The sequence below is a fragment of the Prunus dulcis genome, chromosome 1 (genome assembly GCF_902201215.1).
Source record: "Prunus dulcis chromosome 1, ALMONDv2, whole genome shotgun sequence".
NCBI lineage: Eukaryota > Viridiplantae > Streptophyta > Magnoliopsida > Rosales > Rosaceae > Prunus > Prunus dulcis.
In genome coordinates this window covers 28,668,083-28,678,988 of record NC_047650.1, presented here as the reverse complement: position 1 = coordinate 28,678,988, position 10,906 = coordinate 28,668,083, and the positions used below count along the sequence as shown (strand labels likewise).

General features: G+C 38.7%; 1 protein-coding gene across 1 annotated transcript; it reads left to right on the top strand.

Annotated features, from left to right (window-relative positions):
• The first annotated feature begins 2,458 nt into the window (after window positions 1–2,458).
• LOC117614984 (protein CHROMATIN REMODELING 19) lies at window positions 2,459–7,461 on the top strand. Its single transcript, XM_034343944.1, has 12 exons — window positions 2,459–3,220; window positions 3,558–3,675; window positions 3,931–3,971; window positions 4,052–4,302; window positions 4,386–4,566; window positions 5,045–5,230; window positions 5,369–5,542; window positions 5,650–5,808; window positions 6,131–6,208; window positions 6,311–6,447; window positions 6,612–6,830; window positions 7,007–7,461. Exons 1-12 carry the CDS (start codon window positions 2,723–2,725, stop codon window positions 7,167–7,169), a joined length of 2,205 nt encoding a protein of 734 aa, XP_034199835.1. The 5' UTR covers window positions 2,459–2,722; the 3' UTR covers window positions 7,170–7,461.
• The last annotated feature ends 3,445 nt before the right edge of the window (window positions 7,462–10,906 follow it).

Sequence of the window (10,906 nt, the reverse complement as noted above, 5' to 3'; positions counted from 1 at the left end):
GACCCGATTTGGAGCACGCGAAAGTTCGTCATTCACGCTTGCATGAGCCACGACCACGTGTCATGCCAAATAAATATGCAATCCGTCACGCTAAGAATCGAAATAAGCCTATAAAAGGCACTGACTCTACAAGCTCATGCTAATTATCCCGTTAAGCATCGTATCCTTTTTTAAAGGATATAAAATTCAAGCACGCCAAGCAACATGCAATACCAATCGAAAAATCATTATTACTACACCTAGCCACGCTACAAGCTTAAGTGGGCACAAGCCATGCAAACGCCCAAGGCTTGCTTGAGTGAGTTGTGGTATAGATGGTAACGAGCTTTCATGAGACCCATTGATGAGTCGAGAAATGAGAGTTTTGGGCTGCTTGGGAGCCCCAAAACTCAAGCCCATTTCTTGAGCCCAAATATGTGGGTAAGCATAAAAGAGAGAAATAGCCCAATACTTTAGGAAAAATTAGCTCATCATCTCAATAAAAATAGTCCATCACTTAGGAGGTTGACCCATTCCCTTAAATACACTAACCCATCACCTTAGGAAGCCCTAAATAGCCCAAGTGGTTTAGAAAATATCCAAAAAATCCCCAGCACATGGTTTGAAATGAAACCACGATAGAAAACCAGGAGATGTTTGTACGCTCAGGAAGCTGGAAAACTCCAGCACATTACCAAAGACAAACCCAATGCAAGCCATTAGGAAAACCAAGGGATGTTTAAGCAAAACACCCTTCAAACCAGCATACATACCAATTTCTTTCCTCCCACCAGATCTTGCCATGAAGTAGGGGAGGAAAGGAGGAGAAATGACAATCAAAAATAAGAAATCACCACTAATAAGCCTAGAGCTCCCAAAACCCTGTTTTTGGTGCGATTGGGCAGAGGAGAATTTCACAAAATGGGATGGATCGAAGGGAGAAAAGATAAATGAAATGAGAGACTTGGCAAAATTGGAGAGAACCCATTAGGGTTTCTTGGGAAGGAGGAGCTTCCAACAACTATAAAAGGAGGTACCTCCTACCCATTAAACTCAACTAGAGCAGTCGAGCAAGCTTATTCTCTAACTGCTAACATCAAGCCCAAGTGCCTTACCTTCTATCTCCTTCTTCCTTATCCTAAGCAACACACATATGGGGAGCAAGATTTATCTCTCCTCCATGAAGCCTCTGCAATTTTGAGCCATATTCATCCATCTCCTCCCATTTTCTCTTACGTTAAAACACTCCAGAGATTGACAGACTTTTCGTCAAGCTATCGGAAACTACTCAACACACCTATCATACCCCCATCTCTCTCATTCTTCAACAAACCCTCTTAGAATACATTCCCTCTTGTCTTAAAGCCCCTGTTTCTCATAGGAATTCACAGCCCTCTCTTTGTTTATGCTAAACTCATGATTGTTTTGCTCCCATGCCACAAGTCTCTCATCTCAAGCTAAGATTCTACCTGCACACTAAGAATTTATCTGTAAGCAGCCATTATTTTTGTTGGTGAAGGTAACCAAGATGCTTCCTAAGGCTTCACTATCCTTTCGAAGCATTCTTGGTGCTTGATTCTTGAACTCAGGCACACGGGGTAATTTCACTTGTTTCTCTTTTCGGTAGCCCAAGCTCATTCATCAGGCTGCTGGAATAAAAAGACCCCTACAAATTTATATAAACAAACCCAAAAAATACCCAAAAAATGACAGCTGACCCTGTTGAATTTAATTTTGATTATTAAATTACTTTGATGCCCTATTAAGTGTTTTGGGCCCCTTTTTATGAGGTTTTGGGGTTGAGTTTGTTTTAAGAAATCAATAGCAGTTTTGTAATTTAAAAGAAGTTAAAAGTCTTTTGTTATGTTGTAAATGAGTTTTGTGTGTGTTTCTAAAGTTCATTTCTTATAAGGTAGTTTTATAATTTGGACTCATGTATTTGGTATAATAATGAATCTTTATTTTTTAAAAGTATATATGGGCTTAACTAAATTGACTAGAGCTGATGTGCTCCTCACTTAAACTTTATCCCCTAGTAGTTTAGATTAGATATATTAAAGTATAATACTGATTGTATCAAATTTTGTTGTTGTTGATTTTTTAATTAAAAAAGCCCAAAGTCGACATATTACATTAAAAATGATAAGCCCAACCTCATGCTTTCAAAACAGCAGAGCAAGTGAAGAGGCCCATAAGCACTTTCTCGATCACGCTAGAGATCCAACTACTTTTCCTGCAAACCCAAATGTTAGCCCAAAGGATTATAAATTTCGGCCTGAAGCTAGTCAATAAATATGAAGCTGAGATTAATTGTTGATATCGTCATCGCAGTCGTTTTATTCTTTTTATTTTAATTTTTGTAATGGGTAGTTTGGTCCAACAAAGTTATAAAAAAAATATATACATCCGGAAATGCATTTCTGAGAAAATAAAATAAAGCCATTCTAGTTTAATTAATTAAGAAAAAAAAAAAAAAAAAAAAAAGGAAGCAAATGCAACAGAGAAGAGGGCAAGGCAAATATCCCGAAAGAAATGGCGGTCTTTGGCGTCCTTGACACTTGCACTCCCGAAGTAGAGCACTAGAGAGGGAGAGCTCCCTCAAGATCTTTTTCCTTTCCTCTTCTCTTCTCTTCTCAGCACCCACTAACAGTACCAGTAAAACCACAACTCACTCCTCCTTCTAATTAATTAGGGCTTCTTATCATTTTTCACTTTGGGTTTTTTTGTTTTTGAAAACGATGATATGAAGCGCGGTCTCGACGATTTCGAAATCTCCGACGACGAGTGGGAGGAGCATTCCTCCTCCTTCAAGCCCTCTCGAGTCCTCAAGAAACCTCGAACCCCAACGCCGCCTCCAATTGAGTCCTTCGCCTTCCGAGCCTCCTCCCCAAAGCCCCAACAACTCTCCGACGACGATGATGATTGCGTCGAAATTAAAAATGAGTTGGAGGACGATGACGTCGACGAGGTTCAGGTTATCAGGCCCGTCAAACCTGGCCGTCGGTTCGTCATCGAGGACGAGGAGAGCGATGGAGATTGGGTTAATATAGAGTCAACGAGTGAAGAAGAAGAAGAAGAAGAGGCAGAGGAGTTGGAGGAGGATGATGTGGTTGGCAAGGCTTTGCAGAAGTGTGCCAAAATATCGGCCGATTTGAGAAGGGAGCTCCACGGCTCGTCGGCTCCCGCTGTGTCTGATCGTTATGCTGAAGTGGAAGCTGCCTCTGTGAGGATTGTCACTCAGGTGCTTTCTATTTTTTATCTTCTTCTTTTTAGTATACTCTTCTTGTATGGTGCATGGAGTTGGAAAGCTCTTACCTTTAGTTATTTTGATTGGTGGAAAATGTGGTTCAAAATGTTGGCATTCCTTTGTTTCCTTGGGTTAGGAAAATGATGAACATTTACAGGGAAAGAGAATGTGGCTGTATAAGAAAGTAAAAAAGCAAAACAAAATTTTTGAATTTAGGTTTCTGTGCGAAGGATTTTTTGTTTTTGTTATGTATTGTGATTATTTTCTTTTTCTAGTTGTTATCAGCTTTCAATGCCGTTGGCAATTGATGGTGATTGATTTGTTGTTGCAGGATGATATTATCGCGGCATGTAGGTCTGACCATTCTGACTTTCAACCTATTCTCAAGCCATACCAGCTGGTTGGTGTTAACTTTCTTCTTCTGTTGTATCGAAAGGGTATCAGTGGAGGTACTTTTCTTTTGCTCTGTGCCAGGAAATAGGGCATTCATTAGGGACTCAATTTAGGGAAGAACTAGGAAACTGCTTGTAATTTGAAATTAGCATAAGAAGCTCTGTATTGAAGTGATTTTGTTTAAATAGATGAAAGTTTGTCAATCTTCCTTTGAGGCTAGTTTTATGATTGTATAAGCATATTACAGTCTGGGGCTAGGTTTAATCTCACTTCTCAAAGCATAGCAGTTTAACATACTTTATTTTCTGCAGCCATTTTGGCCGACGAGATGGGTCTCGGGAAGACCATTCAGGTACCTGGGGGTCCATTCTCCTCGCCTGTTTCAATAATAATTATAACTTTAGTTTTCTAATATCTGTTCTTGTTGAACAGGCTATAACATATTTGATGTTATTGAAACATTTACACAACGACCAGGGTCCACATTTGATTGTCTGTCCTGCTTCGGTTTTGGAAAACTGGGAAAGGGAACTGAAGAAGTGGTGCCCGTCATTTTCTGTTCTCCAGTATCATGGGGCTGCGCGATCAGCATATTCAAGAGAATTGAGCTCTTTGGCCAAAGCTGGATTGCCGCCTCCTTTTAATGTTATTCTCGTGTGCTATTCACTATTTGAAAGACACAGGTTTGTTTCGGTGTTACATATGGATAGTGGAAAGTGATTTTGATTTTATGGTATTTTAATTCCTTTAATTTATGGTCTTCCAGTGGACAGCAGAAAGATGATCGTAAAATTCTGAAACGTTGGCAATGGAGTTGTGTGCTTATGGACGAAGCTCATGCTTTGAAGGATAAAAATAGCTACAGGTGGAAAAACCTAATGTCTGTTGCACGAAGTGCAAACCAGCGTCTAATGCTGACAGGGACACCTCTACAAAATGATTTACATGTATTACTTTATACCCTTTGTAATCTTCTGGATTATTACTTAAATAGCCACGTTGTTCAATGAACAGAAAACTGGCCTTTTTGCATTGCAATCTTACCAGGGGAAGATTAGAATATGATGAAAATGATGAATCTGATTCCTATCGAGGGAAGGCAAGGATAAAATAAAGTGTTTTGGATGGTCATGATCTAGTGTGATTGAATTATCTGAATTTTAGGATTAGGTCTGAGGATGTGAGTTTGTACATTTGCTAAGGTGAGGTTAAATTATCCCTTGGGTTGGGGATACCTTATCAAGAATGTTACTTACTTATTTCCTCTTTCATTTTGTAAACATGATATATAAAAAATTTTTAAAAAAATTGAGTTTAGAAGATGTGGAATTGCATCAGTCAATAATGTTTACTATTGATTTTATATTGGAACTTGCATTCTAGTTCTTAGAAATTTCTTTGTTAATGACTTTTGGGTTTTTGCAGGAGCTCTGGTCTATGCTGGAGTTTATGATGCCAGATCTTTTCACTACTGAGGATGTTGACTTAAAAAAGCTATTAAGTGCTGAAGATAGAGATTTGATTGGCCGTATGAAATCCATATTGGGACCATTTATTTTGAGACGCCTAAAATCTGATGTTATGCAACAACTTGTTCCAAAAATACAGCGGGTATGTTATTAGTTTATGCGTAGGTTCTTATTTTTTCATATTGTGGAGTTTTTCATTACTCTTACTTATAGAAAATATAAGTCTATCTGTTGGTTATTTCTTTTGTACTTTAGAAAGAAGCTGAGAAATGCACTGCAGGTTGAGTATGTTGTCATGGAAAAGGAACAAGCAGATGCCTATAAAGAAGCCATTGAGGAGTATCGTGCAGCTTCACAAGCTCGTATTGCAAAAACCTCAGAGGTTAACTCGAACAGTATCCTTGGAGTTCTTCCCCGGCGGCAGATCTCCAACTATTTTGTTCAGTTTCGTAAGGTGCTGCTGTCTCAATTTATCATGTTTTTTGTATCCCAGTTCTTTTGTTCTGATTACATATATCTTGTGCTTATTGTTGTTTTTTTTTTCCTTTCCCCACTGTCTAGATTGCAAATCATCCTTTACTAGTAAGGCGTATTTACAGTGATGAGGATGTTGTTCGTTTTGCCAGAAAGTTACATCCAATGGGTGCATTTGGCTTTGAGTGTACTTTAGACAAAGTAATTGGGGAACTTAACAGTTATAGTGACTTCTCTATCCATCGGGTATTTTTTCAACTTCTTAAAAATGAATTTGTATTTCGAGCATTATATTATACTATTAATCCATTGGAATGATTGGATTATCTATTTTGTACATTATAAGTATGTGTATATTTGTAAATATATGTACAGATATTGAAATGGTTCAGGTGTTCACGAGTCTGCACAGTGACTCCTCTTTTTTGTACTGCCATTCAAAACAAGCAGTATTCATGCTGCATAGGAATATGATATTTTCCTCCTCAGTGAATTTCCCAGTAATTATTAGTTGTAGCAGATTGCATATTCTATCTTGATGCAATGTATGTTCTCTCTTTCTCTGCAGCTTTTACTGTATCATGGTGTCACTGATAAGAAAGGATTTCTTCCAGACAAATATGTTATGCTTGCAGCAAAGTCTCAGGTATAATGTTACTTCAATAAGTTTTCTAACAAATTTGGATAGGATTGTTCGGTGATACTTTCTGCTCAAAATTGAGAAGGGTTTTCTTGTCAATGATATTAGGCATTGGCTGAACTTCTTCCTTCACTGAAGCAAGCTGGGCATCGAGTTCTTATTTTTAGCCAGTGGACATCAATGCTTGATATTTTGGAGTGGACATTGGATGTGATAGGGGTTACATACAGACGACTTGATGGAAGGTACTGGCATACTTATGTCACAGTTACAGATCGTTTGTATCTATATTTATTATATTATTTGACTTGCTCAGGTTCAGTTGAATATATAGCTGTTTATTGTGGTTAATTTGAATTGCTATTTGTACCATAAGTTGTGTTTCTTGTCTGTATCTTCCAAATGACAGTACTCAGGTGACTGAAAGACAGACGATAGTTGATACATTCAATAGCGACACTTCTATATTTGCATGCTTGCTGTCTACAAGAGCTGGAGGCCAAGGATTGAACTTGACTGGAGCTGATACTGTAGTCATTCATGATATGGATTTCAACCCACAAATTGATCGACAGGCTGAAGATCGCTGTCATCGCATTGGCCAAGTGAAGCCTGTTACTATATACAGGTTGCTCCTCCTTCAATGTCCCAATGTCTCACTCCTCACCTATTACCTGTCAGAAAAGAACATCCCCCCACCCCCCAAAAAGCCATCTCTCTTTCCCTTCATTCTGCGGTATTTGTCTGTGTTGTAAACTTGAATTGTGAATGGTAGATCTCTAACCTGCTTATGTGCTTTAACAGGCTAGTCACCAAGGGTACAGTTGATGAAAACGTTTACGAGATTGCAAAAAGGAAGTTAGTGCTAGATGCTGCAGTCCTGGAATCTGGCTTGGAGATGGATAATGAAGGCGAAACATCCGAGAAGACCATGGGAGAGATATTATCGAAACTTTTGCTTGGTTAAGATTTTAGAACATTTACAGAGAGTCCGCTGAAAGAGATACTGCAACAGAAGATCTTTGTAATTTATTTTCTATTCACCTTATAGGAGAGGTCCATTGTTGTATTAGTTAGGATTTTGAAGAAAAAACCATACATAGTTGTAGGTTGGTATGCTATACGGGTGTAAATTGGCCCAAATATTCTTGTAGCAATTAAAAGTTATCGTCACTAGGCAACGATGATGAATTTGGAGGGATTGTATTGAGCAAGTTTCGCTCGGAGTTCAATGTGAGTTTATTGATCTGGTCCAAATATGTAATTTGGGTTATTGGGGTCGGTTTTTGGATCAAACATCCCAGCGCAATTGACTTTTGGTTATCGCAGGCTTAGGGCCTGGGGCTGAAGCTTAAATGGGTTATAGATTATAGGAATCAGGGAAGGATTTGATCTTGGATTTAAAGCATCTACAATCATACTTCATAATTTTTAGTTAAAATTTGGCTAAAAACACATAAATGTTATTTTAGAAGCTCTCTCTAAAATGTGAACTCTAATCACACTTCATAGTTTAGGGTGTCATAAATGCTGTATTTATTTTTTAATTCAATATGATTGGTCTATCTCCATAAAAAAAATAAAAAATAAAATGTATTAGCATTAATTAAAAGTTTAAACTACGCATAAAACAAATCATCATTAAATTATAGGGAGTCACTAGGAATCATTTCTCTCTCCTTAGATTTAGGAGCTCTTAAATGTCTCCCTATTTGAAGAGGTGGATATGGAGCATGGTTGAAGTTGTATTTTTTCAATTTTCAATTTTCAATTTGTCTAAAGAGGTGGTTTAGGAAGCCCATTGTGGATGCTCTTAGTAATCCTTATGGTAGCGAAATTCTATAGTGAATGTGCCATATATAGATCCTTCATGTGAACCTTTATATTAGTCGCACGATCATTTCATTAAACTTAAGTGAAATTACTATTCAGATAAATCTTGTGACTAATATGAAGGTTCACAAAGGCCTCTGGCCTCACAATCAAACCCTAACAAGGCGATAACAGAGCATATCTCACTAAGTTCATATTACAACCAGAAAGCAAAGTTCAACGGAAGTAAAATGAATAAAAGAGCCCTACAGAAGCTCAGAGTTCGGAAGTAGAGATCTTGGCTCGGTTGCTCGATTCAAATATAGCTACTACCTGGGGGGCGCAAAATAGAAAAAGTGTGAGTGGACAAAAACAAGTTTAGTTCACAATTGAAACCAACATAGTATAACCCCACCGTTTAGAAAAATATGCTAAAACCATATGCATTAAAACCGAAAATAACCATATATGTATAAATAGTTGAATCAAAACCATAACGAAATCCGAAATCCCATAAAGGTACTTTGTTTCTCAACCCAATCAAAACCTTTTCAATATACCCAAACCATTCTCTCCAACTGCATACCCGTTGGCACGGCGAGCGAGGAAGTATCCTCACCGATAAATAATAATTAATGAATTGTTATATATATATTGTTTGACTAGTCCACATGAAAGAATCCTCAATTGACCATGTGGCTAGGGAACGAGTTGTCCAACTGGAACTAAACTCATCAGCACATACAGTAGAATCCTCAATACTCGTACGCCTGTGACAAGTCCTACGCGCGCAGACTAACCCCGCTAAGGGTTTACGGAACACCTCGTCAAGGGTGTCTAGGTTCCAACATATCCAAGTATCTCAACATTCCAAATCCAAAGTTCCAAATCTGGGGAGGTACATAGGGTAGTACTTATAGCACTTCAAACTGACATAACTATAACCCATCTCTTTTCACAATCTCAAACCAACATCCCACGTACCCTACACATAATCAATCATAATATAGAAATTCTCAAAATCCACATATATAAACTCAAGATACTCAAATATGCCAAAACCCAAATATAATGCAAATACTTTACGATAATATTAAATTCCATAATTGAATATATAATATATTCAATAAACCATTAAATCGATATGCATAGTTTTTCCATCATAAAACAATGTTTATTATTTGAAAACAAAGTCCACTCACAAATAGTCCCACACTGCTTGACCCTGAGAGGGTCCCGCCTGCTGCGTGCGAGTAACCGGAGTATCTATTTCAGAATATGAGTATGAGATTAATATAAAATGCTTCGAATGTGAACTTTAACTTAAATCCTAGTTTCCCGGGTTTCAAGTAAGTGCACGAGGAACGGGACTTTCCTAAAGTCCAACTACGTGTTTCGGATGATGGGATAGCCTAGGAATACGCTCGGTCAACTGGGCGGTCAAACTTTCGCAATAGGGTTAACCGGGCCCACAGGGCCATGGACTACCGATTTCCTAACCGGAAGTTCCTATGGGTTTCACAAGGTTTAGAATACACGCTCTGCAAGTTTGGTCCGAATCAAAAGGTCGGATCACTTGCAATCGCATGATCGAACGGTTATCGTTTAATCCCAAACTTTAAGTTATTGAATCGGAACATCTGGGGCTCCGATTCACGATCCGTGAAATCCTACACAATCCTAGGGATGCCTAAATCAACATATATTAAATTGGAGTCGATCCAACGGACAACGTCTAATATGCGATATCCGATCGACGGTCAAATAATAACCAAATTCAAATCCGAGTATACCGTCGTGCTCGGGATGACATGATGATTATTTTAGATCCAAGAGGGACACCAAAACAATGCCCACGAGCCGCCTCACTCTCTGGCTGCACGTGGGTGTCCAAAGCGATTCCAGCAATCGAAAAATCTCCAAATCGCCGATCAAAACTTATACCTACATGATCAGGACATTGAGTGGAGCAACTTTTGTTTTGGACCAACCCCAAAAAGTGGCTAGAGGGGCCGGAATCAAGGGCCAAAATCGGCCAAAACTTCTATCGCTTAAATGACAACCAAAACGCAAAAATTGATCCTAAATAACCCAACCAGCAGCTAGAGCACATTGAGATGATGGAAAAGCATGCCTGGTTCGCACGATTTAGTTGCTGGAATCGTTTGAACGAGCTTCGAAAATTTTGCATAAAAATTCGGACGTTTTTCTGCAATTTCCGGCTACACGAGAGGCGGATCGGTGCTGAGAAGGGGTGGGGTTGGAAGAGGGAGCGAAGCTGGTCAATTTGGGTCCTGTCCCGTGGCCAACTGTGGCCTGTGGTGGCTCAAAGAGCCACTGGTTCTTTTAAAAAAATCGGGGGAAGGGGGTTCTGCGCGCGGGGGGAGAGAGAGAGATTTTTAGGTTTTTATTAACCTTTTTTTGAATTATTTACGCTTATGCAACTACGTTTGTTTTGATCGTAACTACTTCGTTACAACTCCGATTCAAGCCCACTACGTGTCTATTGACTCATCTCGGCACGATCTACATAATGGTATCAGTCATTTCCCCCACATCATTCCAGATTAAAAAATGACTATAATACCCCTACCCCCGATGGCAAAATTGAAATTTCAAATTTTATTAAATTAGTTAAATTAACGGATAAATATATTTTGGGTCAGGATGTTACATGAAATTTATAACTTGAGTCAATCCAACTGTACATGTCCGAACTCAAATTATTCTAATCTTATTTGTAATTGAGAAGGTTTGAGACTTTAGTTTAACGTGATCATTGAGTTGAACCAGCCGCATGAATGAATGAATGACAGCAAGCAGGCAGGCAGGCAGACATGACATATGAACGCTCCACTGCATCTGCATGTCACACTTATCACCCTAATTAAC

Excerpts from the sequence above, each read along its gene's own strand:
- LOC117614984 (XM_034343944.1), top strand. The coding sequence starts at position 2,723 with ATGAAGCGCGGTCTCGACGATTTCGAAATCTCCGACGACGAGTGGGAG. Across the intron at positions 3,972-4,051 it reads GTCTCGGGAAGACCATTCAG|GCTATAACATATTTGATGTT; the intron begins GTACCTGGGGGT and ends CTTGTTGAACAG. Across the intron at positions 6,209-6,310 it reads TGCTTGCAGCAAAGTCTCAG|GCATTGGCTGAACTTCTTCC; the intron begins GTATAATGTTAC and ends CAATGATATTAG.